Raw genomic sequence first — 16718 nt, forward strand, 5'->3', positions numbered from 1 at the left:
GAGGGTCCTTTGTATTTTACCCTTCCAAACCGCTTGTGTTAATACTCCCTTCAGTTGCAGGTAAGAGAACACAGAGGGACCCCGCACCCCCAGTGCTGCTTCCAATTCCACTATTGTAATGAAGTTGCCCTGCCTCCACAACTGCCCGATTCGTGTTAGGCCTACCTTAAATGAACTCTGGAACCTGTCCGGGTTCGCAATGTGGTCCCTCACGCTTTGGGCCCATAGATAACTCAGCGGAGCTGGCCAGGACGTTACCCCACCATTTCAGGGCATGGTCGTCAAATCTCACAGATGACCCCCAGAATGGCATCTTCCCTAATTCCCCCACCATAGCAGTTTGAAGATGGTAATTATCTAGTGATACCCACTGGAGGTCCCCCTGCTCTCTGAGGTGCAGGGCTATGATTCTGAGCTGGGCAGCTCTAAAATAGCGGGTCAGGGAAACTACCCCCCCCCCCCCATTTCTCCTTGGGCACCACCAGGACCTCATATGCAACCCTGGCCTACTTTCCCTGCCAAAGAAACTTAAGAAGGTGTCCCTTTATTTCTCTAAATGTTGATTCTGTGACCATTATAGGGAGCATCTGAAACCGATCTAACATTCTCGGGAGGAAGTTCATTTTGATAGCGTTAAGCCGCCCAAACCATGAGATTGTCAGCTTCTCTCATTTCGGATCAGGAGCTGGACATTTTCCTTCTTATAATCCTTTTAGATCCCTGGTGACCACTATTCCCAGGTATTGTATTTGGTCTTCATTGATCACAATCCCCAAAGATGGCAACTGCTGTCGCTCCCGCTCCTCCATCAGTTCCTGAGGGAACAGGATAGACTTACTCTTATTGATCTTGAAGGCCGAGAGTGACCTATAACTTTTTATCAACTCTACAACAACTAGGATAAACACTGCAGGGATTTGCAGGTGAAGCAGTAGATCATCTCCGTATAATCCAGCCTTGTATTCTACTGTAGCCAATGTGATTCCTGTCACCCGGGGGTCGTCCCGTAGGCTCTGTGCCAGCGGTTCCATGGACAGGCCGAACAAAAGTGATGACGGAGGGTAGCCCTGCTGTGTCACCCATCCCAGCATGAACCATCTAGATAGCCTTCCATTCGCCATCACCCGTGCTTCTGGGCCCGAGTATAGTGCCATGACCCCTCTCAAGAATCCATCCCCCAGTCTGAACTTGTGCAGGACCCCCCTCAGAAATGTCCTATCAACCCTGTCGAACGCTTTCTCTGCGTCGAATGCCAAGAGTTTTGGGTTCCCATCTTTTCCTTGGGCTTGATCAATAAGGTGCAGGGTTTTCCTCATCGTAGCCGCCCCCTGCCATCCCCTTATAAACTCAACCTGATCCGGGTGGACCAGTCGTGGCATGAATTCATCCAGTCTTGAGGCCAGCACCCTCGTGAAGATGTTTGCATACACATTGAGGAGTGAGATCCGTCGATCGGATCCGCAAGCCTTCGGGCCTTTCCAAATTAAATCATTTCCTGGCTGGTTTCTAGGATATGGTAAAATAAATTCACCATGTGCGGAACGAGTGGGTTTGCACATTTTTTGTACCAGCCTGGGCTATAGCCATCTTCCCGCGTTGCCTTACCCGTCCGTAACCTCTCGATTGCTTCTAAAATCTCATCCCTGGTAATGGTGATGTCCAACCCCGTGGCCTCCTGGGTTGTCAACATCGAAAGGGAAACCCCCCCCCCGGGTAAGCCCCCAAATTCTCCTCACCTGGGGGGATCCCCCCACCCCTTAATAGAACTTCTCATAGAAGTAGGCAAAGGTCTCGACTTTGCCCACCGCTGTCCCCTCCATTATCCCCTTCGGGCTCCTCACTTCCGAGAGCCACCCTTCCGCTCGCTGTCCCTTTTGGCAGGCTGCCAGCAGTGCATCTGCCTTGTCCCCTTTCTCATAATATTTCTGTTTCAGGAATTGGAGCTTGCAGACTATCTTCCCCTCCTTCAATAGCTGCAACTTCAGCCTCTTCCCCCGCACTTCCTCTACCCATTCTTCCGCTCCCACCTCTGAGTTGTATATTCTCCTTTCGAAGGCCCCTATCTCAGTTTGCAGTTTGTTCTCCAAGAGCATCCTCTCCCTCTTTCTCCGAGCCCCCACTCTAATCAGAAGTCCCCTCCAGGTCACCTTCACTGTATCCCACACCGTGCTCAGGTCCACTTGCCCAGTATCATTCAGGGTGAATTATTCCTCGATTGCCCCCTCCATCTCCTCCCTAAACTCCCGATCCATCCATAAGGACTCATTACACCTCCATAGTAAGTTACCTGCCTGCAAACCCCGCCACGATAGGTCCATAGAAACCATGTCGTGATCTGACCAACTAAGCGGATGAATCGTGAAGCCCAGAGCCGACTCCCACAGCTCCCTCGTGATGCACAAATAATCATTGAGTGTACGTCCCATGAGGTGGTGGATAAGTAAAGTCTGTCGCTTGTGGGTGGAAGAAACCCCACACATCCCGTAGTTCATGAAAATCCAACACCTCCTCAAGGCCCTCTCCACTTCCTCCCGAGGCTTCCGTCCCCAGCTGGTTTAGGGCCTTCCTGTCTAATGTAATATCTGCCCACAGGTTGAGGTCCCGTCCCCCCACAATCGTGTGCCCGTGCCCTCCATCAGCATTTTCACTAGCATTGGGCGCACACATTTTAACTGGCCCTGATTAGGCTCGTACATTGTTACGAGGTTAATCACAACCCCCTTGATGATTCCCGACACTACCAGCGCTCTCCCATCCACACTTCTCCACTCCTTTTCCTCTACTATCCTATGTCGTTTATGTATTAGAATGCCTACCCCACCTTTCCTAGTGTCTCCGGAGCACCAATAGGTTTGTCCAAGTAGTCCACAGCCCTTTCCTCCCCTCAGGAGCACCTTGTCTCCTGAATAAAACGCACATCTATTCTCCCAACCACCCCTGAACTCTCTAACCACCAAGGATCGCTTTGTGGGCAAGTTGACAAGTTGAGACCCTTCACGGTAATCCCTATCCTCCCCTCCTACTCAGGTCTGCCATATTGCCATGATCTACTTTGCTCCACTTGCATAAATTCCCCTTTCTTACATGGCCAGCTTCACCCGGGTTTCTTAATCGTCCCTTGATTGCTCCCCTATGCCAAGACTCCTCAACCCCACTCTCTCGTTATCTCCCAACCTCCCCTCATCCCTCAACCGCTTCCCTCCCTACCTAAACCCTCCCACCATCTTAGGTTGTTCCTCCTCTCACGGTTTTCAAAATTATCCATTTTAAGGGTGATTTCAGTTTCTCTTCTATCCATCTGCGCTATCCGCATGTCCATTTTGGGTTTTCAACATATCGAGGGAGGTCTGGTTGTTTTCCACCGTCTGTAGTCTCTCGTCCATTTTATCGATCCTCGCGTTGATCTTGTCCAGCTTCCCCCCTATGTCTGCTCTCATCCCCCTATCTCTTAGAGTATGTGTGTGATGTCTTTCTTAATGGACTCCGGGTCCGTTTCCCCCCTCTGCCATATTTTGTGTGGGGCTCGGTCTCGGGTTCTCGGATTCCCGGTTTTGGTGTTATTCAAATCGCCCCAGTGCGGTTCTCCAGTCCATGGAGGAGCGGGGCGGGGGGGGGGGGTTACTCTTTTGTCTAACACAAGTCAAACACTAAGTCAAGGTTGTAATTCCTCAAGGTCCGGGGGTGGGGGGACAGTGTTCACTCCCACCCACTGGTCTGATCCCAATCATTGGGCACTCCTAGAGAATCTACCCCCACTATGTCTTCACTCAGGAATCTTCCAGATGTCAAGGGAGAGGTCCTGGTCTGAGACTCCACCGGTGCAGTGTTATCGCAGCGGGACCCTGTCCCATGAAGAACCTCCAAACCGCAACGCTCTATGGCGTTCAAGTTTAGGACTCTGGTTAGGCCATGCCACTCTCGCCCATGAGTCCCGACTAACGTCCTTCGTCCAAGTTCTGTTCACTGCCAATTCTCTGATACACTGCCACAGGGGCTCACAGGGAGGGCAATGGCCTTCTGTATGTGGATTCCGGGCTTTAGCGTTCTTCCAGCACACTCCTCACCAGGTCTGTTATATTGGGCGGGCACACGCCCCTAGCTGGTGCCTGGGAGCCTCACACCCCTGCTGTTGGGTCACTTCCCCAACCTCTGTGTTCCTCTGTATGTGGGTTCTGCACTTTATTTCTTCATTCTGGGAGCGGGGGGCACTATGGGACCCAGCCCACCTTTAACCTCTTCAACAGACGGGTTGTGAAACTCACCCTGGGGGTATCCGGGTCCTCGTTGCCAGTCCTCCCCTGTGCAGTGTAATAGGAGGAGGGTTGGAGTGGGGGTGCCGATTTGTGAGTGCTCAGACACCACCCCTGGACTCTCCTGATCTGCCCTTCGTGTGAGGCTGAGGCCCCAACCGGCTCTCCTTCCCGGCTCAGCGGCTGTCCTCACTGCGTGGGCTTCTTTTCTCGGGTCGACTAACTCTGGCTGTACTGAGCCAATTCGTCCTAGGTTTTGTCCCATTATGCCCGGGGGGTTAAGGCACCATCCAGTCTCTACTCCGGCTGCTGGGGTGTAGGGGGGGGATTCAGAAGTGGGGGTTCAATCCATTTTGAGACCCGTTGGTTCGGGAGCAGCGCGCGTAGGCTTCCGGCATTCGCGCGCCTCCTGCTGGCCTCCCACAGTTTGTTTTTAAGGTCCTCCTTTTTAAAATCATTCTGTTGTCTTGACCGATTCTGCCAGCGTGCATGCTTGTGGTATGACTTGACTAAATGATGGTTTATTTAGAAACCCAGCATTAATTTCTTCCAAACTGACAAGTAATAATCTTGATGCTGCTTGACCCTCAAACACAGATGTTTCCACTCGCTGTCCCGTGTTTTTCAGCAATAGCCTACAAATCCCTATCTGAAGTGACATTGAAGGAATGCCCAACAGTCCACAAACAGTGAAATATTTTGCACCATGCTTTGCCGATCTCTGAGACGACTAGAAATGGGTTGTTGTGCTGCGGTTTTGCAGATTTCTCATGATTGGTCTTAAACTGAATTGTTGTCCATTTAATGATCAATACCTCCAAGCTCCCTCTCATTTAGAGCCCCCTCCCCTTAGGCACATGTTCACCCTGTAGAAGGACTGTTTTCAATAGACATCAATAGAGCAATCATAAAGGGCACTGCAGGATTTCAGATGATTTAAAACATGGTCATGTTCCAAAAGTAACTGACTGTGCCCACCTTGAAGACTGAAATGTTGGTAGATGTTCTAGTTCTTGTTTTTACCTGTGCCGAGTTATAACACAGTACTGATAGCTGTTTTCCTTTTGAGAAATCCAATCTTGGAAAAAAATAATGTATAACGAACTGAGAAAGGGTGTGTTAGTGTGCGTTTGAGTTGATTGCATCTTCTGCCTGCCTATGGTGGCACTTGATTGAAGGCGTTGAGACAGTGGTCTTCTCCACTGGCTTCACACGTCCACTACAGGGGCATGTCCTGTGGTCTGTGCCACAAGTAAGTCGAAGTTAACTCTTGGGTCTTCGTGTCGGTTACCACAAGATGGCCATGTCAAACAAAGCTGAGTTGCGGTGTTGAGGCATGGTAAATTAAATGATGCTCCATAGAAAATGCTTTTGGCTATGAGATTTGGGGAGGGTATACAATTGATGGAGAAATAGAGAGGTAACCATCTCTTTAAATATTGTTGCAGAAATAAGTATTCATTGGTCTTTTTCCTACCCAACAGACTCGGTTGTAAACAGATGAATCCTAGAGATAGTGGTTTCTCACATACCATGAGCCAATATAACATTAGCCACGTTTTCTGAAGTCATTCTGTTGCCCTTTTAAATGTTAGTGTGTGCTCCCCATTGCACCTTTTAATACTTGCCCTCCAAGTTATGTCATGTTAGCTTCTTGTGGTGCATTTGCTGACTTTTGGCTTTCTCGGAGCACGGACGGGAAACCGAGGAGAAAAGGGGAGTACCTGAGTGAGAAACTGGGAACAGGAAAGACTGCAGTAAAAGAGAGAAGAAAGGATCCTGATGTTGGTTTTACTGCCTTTCTTCCAGCACAATGCACTAATTGGAAAGCAAATGGGTAGGAGAAGAAATTGAAGAGTAAGGAATAGGGAAGAACATTTTTTATCTGGAGATTGAAGGAGAATGTCCACGTCATTGGTGTATCAAAGTAATAACAGAATGGATGTTTTCACATATTGCCTTTTGTAGAGGAAACCAATCATAACATTTCACTTTCCCCTTGTTGTGTCTTATTCTATGTTCACTGTCACTTTACCCTATTTTTCACCCTCTCGGTTCCTTTATTAGGATTTCCTCCCAGCCGATATCCAAATGCAATTTGCTGCCAGCAGGGAGTTGATCCGTAACATCTTCAACAGCTTTTACAAACTGCGAGACCGGGCAGAGAGGATGGCTTCTCGATCCATTGGGAGTGCTGCAGATCTTCTCATATTTGGAAAGGAATTAAGGTTAGTCCCACAATTAAATGCTGTATATCAGTAGAATACAAACAGAAAATCTCATCTGCCACATTAGGTTGAATTCACATAGTTGTCATTGAGGACAATTGCATATTAAATTACAAAAATATTTATTTGAGCATTTTCCGTGATAAATGTCAGAAGACAAACATCAAATAGCAATATCAAATATGACCACCATATCTAAATACAGTGTTTGAGAGCTGCATATCATTCCAAAATGCATACTCTCTCAATCACACTCATACAGTCTGTCAGTCTAACAAACAATCAAAGCACATCACCTATATGCACAGAGGCTGTGATGCCAAAGAAAAAAGCACACAATGCGACATGTATCAAAATAAAGGGAAAGCAGTACAAATGGTAATCATTCCAGGAAAACAGTAAAAGCAAGGATAGTACCAACAATTATGGAGAACTGCAATCCACCGGCAGTATTTATCAGTCATAGAAAAGTGCAAAGAAGTGCCTAGTACATTTCAGAAGCCTAATTAGCAGATTGAAGCTGCATCGTTTTGGCTAGAAATTAATGATCAATCTTCATATATCAATTCCTGAATGAAACGTGGCCTACTCGAGTTTCAGCTTGTATGACTGTTTTTGTCAGTGAGCCCAGACTACTTCAGGGCCAGAAATTCTACTTATAGTGCAAGTGATGTAGACTACCTTATAAAACTTGGAAAAACTCCAAGGGTGGTCATATCCATGAGGCAGGCCTCACATTGCCAGTGGTGGACCAGAGATGGCAGGGGGGGCCGGGAAGGAACACCAAGGTTAACAAATAATAATAATTTGTTCCCCACAGTGTTGCAGTCTACTTTTATGCATCTCAAACAGTATCTTAATTCAACATTCTTCACCAAACCTTCCCATCCCTCGCAGGTGTCTCTGTATGTGTAAGTTGCATTAGTTTTGAAATAAGTGCTTCAGGGTCTGCTGCCTGAAAAAGATGTGTTCCTTGTCTTGCACAAATTCGAAGAATGGGGCCCAGGTTTGAGAAAATCGAGTCATGCTCTGTTATATGTGCAGTCAACTTTTCCATAGCCACTATTTTCCATATCTCAACCCACCAGTATGACATGATTGGCCCCCAAGTTGTTTTCCAAAAGCATGCTCGATTTAGTTTAGCTGCCAGCAATAGCTCTGTTATGAGCTCTGCCCTTGTACCTGATGCAGGAAAAGTACCATCATCGGGCACATCCCCCTAGGTGCATGATAAGGGAGCACATAAGGAGTAAACACCCTGTGATATCTTTTGTCCTCGACCTGATTTCTTGCCAATATGTTTGAATTGTAGGGCAAAGCCATCACATATGTATGAGATCCCCCAGCTGCCCACACCGTGCCAACAGCAGTCCGGATATTCGGGTTGGATCGAATGTAATCTTTGCGGAATCATTTACCAATGATAACATATTTTTATCGCACACCCCTTGAACATGGTGCACCTGGAGCTTCTTTGAGCTGGAGCCCATATTTTCTGCCATGAATCTGTTGGGATCTTTGTCCCAAAGCTTTTTCCTATCGTATCATGTATGAGAGTTCGTCTTCAACAGAAGCCTTTTGTAACAGGCGATGACAACTGGAGATTTTCCGAAGACCTTGTGCCTCTGAGACCTGGAGTACGATGCTCTCGGGGAGGCGTTTACCTGCCTGAATAACTCAGTCATTGGACGCCCAATGTCTAATTTGAAGTATCTGAAACGTTCTGTTTTGGGTAAGGTAAATGCTTTTTTACATTCTATGAATGTGAGGGGGATTTCATTCTTTGTATATGTCCCTGAGCCGCTGGGTCCCAAGTGAGTATCCCTGTGCAAAGATTCCTTTTGCCATTCCTGGGGAGAATTCTGGATTCTCTAACACCGGTCATAAGGGCCCTAGTCCTGTTTTAACCCCCAATTATGTGCAAGCTTTAGCCCAGGTAATAAGAGTAGACTGGGTGGATTCTAGTAAGAGGGCCCTGTCTGATTTTGGTAGGAGTGGCAGATGAGCTAGAGGGAAGCAAGTGCAGCCTTGCTCAATTATCTTCCATTTTTCGGGTATCCTGTCATCCAGCGCCCAGTCCAACATTGGTGCAATCTGTGCTGCCTTGAAGTAACACTGTATCGATGGGACCCCCATCCCCTTCGACCTCAGGAGTATATGGTGCGGAATTGTAGGTGGTTTCGATTTCCAAGTGAATTGGCCTATCGCTTTCTTTAATTATAGAAGGTCTCTTTCGTAGATGAGGATTGGCAATGCCTGGAATGCAAACAGGAGTCTTGGTAGAATTGTCATTTTGATTGCGCTGACCCTACCCAGCCATGATATTTCCTAGATTTCCCAACATTTTAGGGTGGGTTTGGTCTCTTTCCACAGGTTAGGGATGTTGGCTGCCTTAAGAGTTTTATACGATTTAGTAATGTGCATCACAAGGTATATGATCTCGTTATCCACCCATTTGAAAGGAAAGGCTGATTGCATTGCCAGTTGGGTTTCAGGTGGTTGCCTGATTGCCATTCCCACCGACTTCTGATGGTTAACGCGGAAGCCGGATACCATTGTACTTGGGGGGGGGGGGGGGCCCAGCCGGCCCCTTAGAGTCGGGGTTTGTTCCGCAGTACTTTAAGACGAGATAGCTGCACCTTTGAGATGGATGGGGGTGCGTGTATATTACTCCAACACCAATCAATAAGGACAACTCAATGGTTTGACAAAGGGGAGCCCGTTTAATGACAAGTACAAAAAACAGGGAAACATGGAAATCAACAGTGATGCGTTAGTCTCGCTACAACTCCCTCGTACTTCATACAAACAGTAACATTTATACCCAAAACCCGTCATCATTGAAGTGTAACACTCAAAAGTTAACATGAAATTCTATTGGTTAGGAAAAGGTAACTTTACTATAGATACTATATCTGCATATGGTAACGGATTAAGAGGATTGGATAAACACTATCAGGTGGGTGTCTAAGCCCTTCCTTCTAACATTAGTCTAGTAGACGTCACTGAGTACGACGTCTCATCGTTTTTACTATTTATAGGACCATAGATTATTTGGTCCATTGTGATTGGATTGGCTTCAACCCCATGTATAAATTTGCACTTTACTAAGCAGCACGCAGAATCAGCCAGGTGCAGGATACCCCAAGATTCACCCGGCCTCCCTTTGTCAATTATTACTTTAGTGGCTATGTGTCAATTAGTTGGCTGTGGTCGGCCTTGAAACTGTATCTTCTTGTCAGAAAGTTATATAATCTCTGTCTGGGTGACAGCCAGGCGTAGGTGTGAACCTGTGCCTCTTCTTACTCGGATGGTCACGTGCTGCTCACACCGTGAATCTGCCTAGTTTCCTTCAATTTGTGCATTTAATTCTTGTTCGGCTTGCCACCTGCCTGGGCCGCCGTATCTTGGCCCAGAGGCTGTTCTGTTCTTAAGTTTCGATTCCGCAAAGCTACTGTTCGCTCCTTCTATTAGTCTGACCTTTGCTCCCCAGGCACGAGTTGCATTTGTTGAGTTTTGATTCAGCTATCTCTTCTCGTTTTAGCTGGAATACGAATCCTGTCCTGTTTGACCTCTAGTAACCTGAGTTAATTCTGCTTTTGTGTAAAATGGACTCGCACTTGTGTAGTGTGCTTTGTTGAGGTAGATCTGTATAGGTGGCGCCTGCCGCGGTGTATCTTCTACTAAGCATAGCAAGCCGCACTGTTTCCTTAGCTTTCTTGCGGTTTCAAGCATATGTACAGGCGTTTAGTTGGTTGAATGACTTCATCCTGCTTTACAGCTTAAGTTTCTTTATATTTCAACCTCGTCTCTCCTTCTAGGTTCACAATATCCTTATTCATGACGTTTCGTCTCTGTATGTCATCTTTGGGTCATCTTATCTTCTATCTGCATGTCTGTCCGGGCCTTCGTGACGTCACCATTCGTCTTCAATTAAAGCCTTTTGAGTTTCTTCCGGGACAGTGTTTAAGCAACCTTCATTTCGTTTTATTTGCTGGTCGGGTTTTCTGAATGAATACCTTACTGTCCATGGTTGTCTGCTTATTGGTACTACAACAGGTATTGTTCTTCTGATAGGCACTGGGCAGAGCCCTACTGCGGCTCTCTGCTGGTTTGTTTGCTCACCCTACGTCACATATCTCGGTGTGAACGTTCCTGGTACTTTGAAATGGGCGGCTGGAGTGCAGGCTTTATTTTGGACCTCCTCTTTAACCTGAAGAATCTTTCAAGGCGATCCTGTAAAGGCAGGATCGACAGGAGAGGTTTCTGGAGGAAGCAGATGATCTCGGCGTACAGCGCTACTTTGTGTGTTACACTCGTGCGTCGGACCCAGTATGTGTGGATTACTCTGTATCATTTGTTCTAGGAGCTCTAAAGCCAATGCTAAAATTAGGGGGGACAACAGGCATCCTTGCCTCGTGCCCCCACAGAAATGGAGTGGAGCCGTCCTGGCATCATTAACTTTGATTATGGTGGATGGTATTTGAAAGTTAGCCAGTATTCGTTTATTTAAGACTGGGCCAAACCCATAAACTGACAATACTGTAGGACATCCCATGATATGCTATCAAATGCTCAGTGCGCATCCAGGGAAAGGAGTGACAACCCCATGCCCCTGGAAGTTTGGGTGCCATCGCTATTAAGTCAACCATCCTCCGAATGTTGTCATGAGCTCCTCTATTTTTCATGAACCCTGTTTGGTCTTCGTTGATTAGGTGAGGAAGGACCTCTCCCAGCCTTGTGGCTAGGACTTTACTATAGAGTTTGGCGTCGGTATTCAGGAGGGTTATGGGGCGGTAGGAAGTACAGATCTCGGGGTCTTTTTCCAGTTTCAAAAGTAGTGGTTATGGATTCTGCCATAGAATCCATTTCTTACCCGATCTGGAGAAATAATTAGAGTAGTGAGTAGCGGGATCAGGGGCCCTTCAAATGCTTTGTAAAATCTGTTGGTGGAAGGGAACATATGGACTGGGCTACCTCTTGGGCAGATAACAAACTGAGGGTGGATTGCATATATATATTATATGATGGGGACAGCATTAACTGCTAAAACCCACGCTCTACCTTTTCTGTACGAAGAGCAAATGTGCTGCTGAGACACATGCTGTGCCTGTTATTTAGAGGCAAATCTGCTTTGTGGAGGTCCATGATTAGATTTTGCTATATGAGCAGAGCACTGCCTGCATCATTATGCCTGTTCTATGCGAGTGGAGCATGGCCTCTAAAGGCCCATGCTATAACTGTTCTGCATGAGGAGAGCGGGCACTGCCAAGGCCCATACTGTGAATGTTACATGTTGGGGTGAGATCGCACTGCCGAGGCCCTTACTGTGGCTGTTTATCTTGCAGGGACCTTGCACTTTGGAGACTCATGCTGTGCCTGTTTAACAGAAGGGGAACTTGTACAACTGAGATCATTCCTATGTTCATTCCTTGTGACTGGAGCTTTATTGCCTGGCACAATACTAAACCCCTTGCAAGTGAGGCCCATGTTGCAATCATTCTATTTGATGGAAGCTCACACTGCTGATCCCATATTGTCTATATGATGGGTGATTGCACTTCTGTGGCTCATACTTTCAGGGTCTAGGTTGAGGGAAGGTTACATTGCACCAGTGCATCCCATGTGATCCTTTTCTATTTGAGGGACGGTCTCTATGCTAATGCAAACTCTGACTTGTTCTGTGTGAGAGAAGCTTGCAATACTGCATTCCATGCTGACTTATTGGTGAGGGAAACATTCACTTCTGCTGCCCATGCTGATGCCCTCTATTTGAACAAACCTGCACTGCTGTGGTCCATTCTGTACCTGGTCTGTTTAAGGACATACCTTTTTACAAGGCCTATTGCAACATACTCTGAGGGAAGTACACGTTGAACAGTTGTTTTAGTGTGTGTGTGTGTGTGTGAGAGAGACTGACTACTTCTGCATATGGAAAGTTTACATTGCTGTGGTACATGCTGGGCCTGGTTGTTGTGCCAATTAAACTTGCAGTGCTGATGCCCACAATTTGCCTGTTGTGTGTGTCAAAGAATCCTTCCCGACCAAACTCGCAAGATTCCAAGCCAAAAAGTCTTCAACCCCTTCTTGACATCTTGCCGCTTGGGCAGTATGTGTCGGTGGCTTCCTCTTGTGAGAAAGGCATGGTATCAAGAGTAACAGAGACTCAGAGATGTTAGTTTCAAAACCTTTATTAAGCTTCCTGGGTTGGTGTAATGCTTAACTGGCCCTAACTCTTAAGGTATGGTTCCCTTAACTGATGTTTCGAAGCGCTGTCGATATCGAAGTCCAAAACAATAAAGCGTCTGTATCTAAACATATGCTTGCCCTCACTCTTTACAAAAATGTTTTTTACTAAGTCTTAAAGGAAAAATAGTGGTTCAAACAAAAGGAAATGTAAACCACAGCCGGTTTCAGATAGTCTTAACAACGGGTGTAGTTCTACGAGTGCAAGATAGTTCAAAAGGGGAGCCCTTAGGACCTTCCATGCAGGGCTCTTGCAACAAATCAACAAAGTTCATAATATCCGTCGGTCTCTTGGGGTTCCCTTGCTCGGACTCTTCCAGTTCCAAACAAGAATAGCCAGTTCTGGTCAGGCCTCTCAGCGTTCCCTTCCGCAAGTCTAGGCCCCTTTCATCTTTAAGCAAAGTTCTCCTTTCACTGTACAGTTCTTACATGTGGTAGTATCAGACACTTTCTGGAACGCTGGCCTCTTTGCTCCTCCCAAGCACGACCACTCTAACCTGCAACCCCTCGCCTTGCTTTCTGTACATTTCTTCTGGCATCTTTTCTCTTCTGTGCTACTTTCACTCTGTTCTTTTCCACTTCACCATGCCTTCTTTTCTATTGTGCATACTTGCACCCTCCTTTTATCTTGTTGTGCCTCTTGCACCCTTCTCTTGCCTTTTAGTGTGCCCCTGGCACCCTCTGTTCCTTTGGTTGTGCACTCTTGCACCTTCCTGTCCCTTTCTCGTGCTGCTTGCACTTTGTTTTCACCTTCGGGTTGCTCGTACCCTCTTTTCACTTCCTCTCCTTTTTACTTTCCCTTTTCAAATCTTTCCTGCTTCGGACCACTCGCACCTTTCTCTTATAGTTCACTTTCCTCTTATTTTTCGTCACACCTAATGCTTTTCAAGCTTTCCATCTGACTTTCTGCTTGTTTTCTCTCTTCCTTTCAGCTTTCTTTCTTTTGTGCCGCTTTACACTCTTTCTGCTTGCTTTATATGCCTTTTCACAATCTGTCACTTGCCTTTCGCTCCCCGCTGCTTTACTTAGGTGCTTTGCTGCAGTCACATGCAAGCTCTTTTGTTTCTCTCTCATTAACTTTCATGAAACTCACTGGCATCATCGCGTTGACAGGCAGTTCCTCCAGGATACGCAGGGTTGAGGTCAGGGTCTCATCACCTGTCCCTTAGATACCCTTGAGCTGGCACAGGTCCCAAGGGAACGAGTACTCCACTGAACACCGCCAGCAGGATGCAGGCAGCCTCACTCCGCCACCTTGGAGACCTGGGCTTCCTCGCTATGCTGCAGCCCCTATCAAACACTGGCCCAGCGTATCCGCACGCCATTCTCCTCCAGCCTTCAGCTCCTGCCCTTTTCTGCTCCTTGGCAACGCTGGTCCAGACAGCATCCCCAACTCGCTCGCTGCTATAGCGTAGGGAAGAGTCAAGTGGAGTCAGGTGTGCTCAGTTGGGATAAAGTGCCTGAACGTGCCTGACTCTTAGTGGCACAGTCTAGTGGTAGATTGTAGTAGCAGGGGCTGTCTTGCCTCCCAAAGCTTTTCCTATGTGTAATCCTCATTGAACTTATTTGCATCTTCCTCGTCTCAGTGTTGGTTGGAAATGGGGAGGGGGAGCTGGGACCAGATCAATGATGGTTCTTGCAGGGCAAAGGATAATAAGATGCTTGAGAATGGGGACAAGGGGAACACCCAGTGTGATTTTATTTTTTATATGTCCAGGGCAGTTCCCTTTTCCCCATTTCCTCTTTCTTTACTGGTGATTTGTAATAGTTGGACTGATATGGATAAGAAGTTCTTTTACTTCAGTTGGGGGAAGGACCTGTTGATGTTATCGCCAATCGTATTCTGCTGGTCCCTCTGATTCGCATATTTCCCCACCCTTGTCATTCTATTAAGATGGGACTTCTCTTTTTTATTCAGGAGAGACCAGAATATCCTATAAAGCTGCCAGGGATGTCTTCCTCACGCCCTGTTACCCTAACCGGATACTGCGTCTCGCCTGAGTGTCTCCTGGATTTATTACCCTGGACTCCTTGTCATGATTCCTTCCCCTCATGTCCCCAGCCCTCCAAGATGTCAGGCTGGAGCCAGGCCACAATCACCTACATGGCCCTCAAGGGCCTCTCCATCCCTCCAAGGACCCCCTTGGAGTCAGACATTGCGCTTGGGGCACCAGACTCACTCACTCTTATAGGATAACATTGGGGATTGGACTTGTAGTGCATTGATGGGGGAAAAGATGGATGCCCCCACATATTTTGGTTCCCAGAACTTCATTTGCGGTCTAGTCTTTTGGGTGTGGTTCAGCCCAGAGACACCTGGGATACCCAGAGACTATTTAAGCCACACCCAGGCTGAGAAACATGCTTTGCGTTTTCTGCACCTGCAGCGTGACACTCACCGTGTTTGGATCGGTCTCCAGTAGGCCTGCATCTTTCTTCTGCGCTCAGCTCCTGCAAGAACAAGAACACTGTTAGGAACAGCCTTCCCTTGCGGCGTTCCGGTCCATCCTTCATCGCTCCTTCTGTTCTGCGGGCATCTTTGGCAGTGTCATTCCCATCCCGGCACGCCGCTTCCTAAGGGAAAAGAACAGGAAAAAAGGCATTAGTAAGCATTGTGCAAATCTTTGCTTATTTTTAAATAATATACAAGCTTCAAACGCTTACCTGAATCCCAGCCGCTCTGGGGGAACGCTGTCTCCGGAACTTCTCATCCATCTGCAAGAGGGAAAAGACACTCCAGGTTAGCGTGGAAACATCTAGAGGCGCCGCATACCGGGCTTACCCACCACATTTGTTCTTCATAACCAGCATCCACGCTGAAAACGTTGCAGCACCTAAAAGACACAGAAAAAGAACTCGGTTCAATGCAAATACGAAAGGGGTGCATGGCGCTCTCACTCACCTTCAGCGCTACTCATCTCAGCAGCACGCCGCCATCCCCGGACGCCGGCCATCATCTAAGGAAGGAAAGGAACAAAGTTAGAGAACTGTTCAAAAGACTCATTATACTTACCTGTTGGACTCTGGCCAGTGAAGTAACTAGGCAGCAACAAACCTGCATCAATCAATGCGCCCCTGCGCTTAAAGCAGGATGGAGAGCACACTATCCAAGAAAACAAGGTGAGCTGTGGATCAAAGGGTAGGGTTGGACCCCGGGGAAGAAGGGGTTCAAGCACACAGACAATAGGGAGTTAAACTCTACCAATCCTGTGTTTCAGGCCCAGTCTCCAGTCGAATAGCCTCCAGGGAAGGGTTCGAGGTCGTAAGAGGTCAGAACAGGCTGAGTGACGTCCCCGTGGCTACCAGGTGAGCATTACACTCCTCTACCCAGGTGATCCTCCCTCGCTTGTCCAACCCCAGGGTTGGGATCCAAAAGCGATGGCCCTCCCCTGGTCACCCGTATAGAGGAACTTCGGGGCCTCCCAGGGAGAATACCCTCCGGTTTCTCACACTGTAAATGTGTTGAGCCCTGGCACTTATTTTTTGAGACATTAAACACTGTGTAAATTCCACCAATTATTGGAGGTAATGAGGAGGATTTACCTTCAGCAGCAAGCTGGAGGTTAATGCCACACTTTTCCTCTGGAAATCGGCGTATTTACTGCATGGCAATTGGCAGTGTGGGTAAAAGTGGCAGTAACGGAATTACCATCACTTTTTTCACACACTGCCAAACTAGTAATAAGTGCCCACACTCTAGTCCTCAATGGGAGTGAAACAAAGGTGGTCCCATGAGTTTACTAGCAGACATTTGTTTTGTTGAGTGGCACAACCCAAATGAGCGAGAGTTGAGAAGTTTGCTTATGTGGTGGGAGGGTTGAGGCAGCCTCATATCCCAGGTTATTTCATTACAGAAGCATGGAGGGTGACCATACATCCCAAGCAGACAATATAAAAATGTTAGCTACTATGGATAGGATTTGCACTGTATACTTAAGCCGTAGACTCCCTCCCGTCATCACTTTTTAAAATTACTTGTCAGTTAATTCCTTGT

At 47.3% G+C, this 16718-nt stretch overlaps 1 protein-coding gene across 2 annotated transcripts in view; it reads left to right on the top strand.

The window, feature by feature from the left end:
• SNX8 (sorting nexin 8) overlaps window positions 1-16718 on the top strand; it is a 947621-nt gene that overhangs the window by 654004 nt on the left and 276899 nt on the right. For both annotated transcript variants that reach the window (XM_069647618.1, XM_069647619.1), the window contains exon 6: window positions 6318-6478. In XM_069647618.1, the coding sequence (XP_069503719.1) occupies window positions 6318-6478 (161 nt within the window). The remainder of the gene's footprint in view (window positions 1-6317; window positions 6479-16718) is intronic.

Source organism: Ambystoma mexicanum, chromosome 2q, assembly GCF_040938575.1.
Source record: "Ambystoma mexicanum isolate Mex_15411 chromosome 2q, UKY_AmexF1_1, whole genome shotgun sequence".
In the NCBI taxonomy this organism is placed as follows: domain Eukaryota; kingdom Metazoa; phylum Chordata; class Amphibia; order Caudata; family Ambystomatidae; genus Ambystoma; species Ambystoma mexicanum.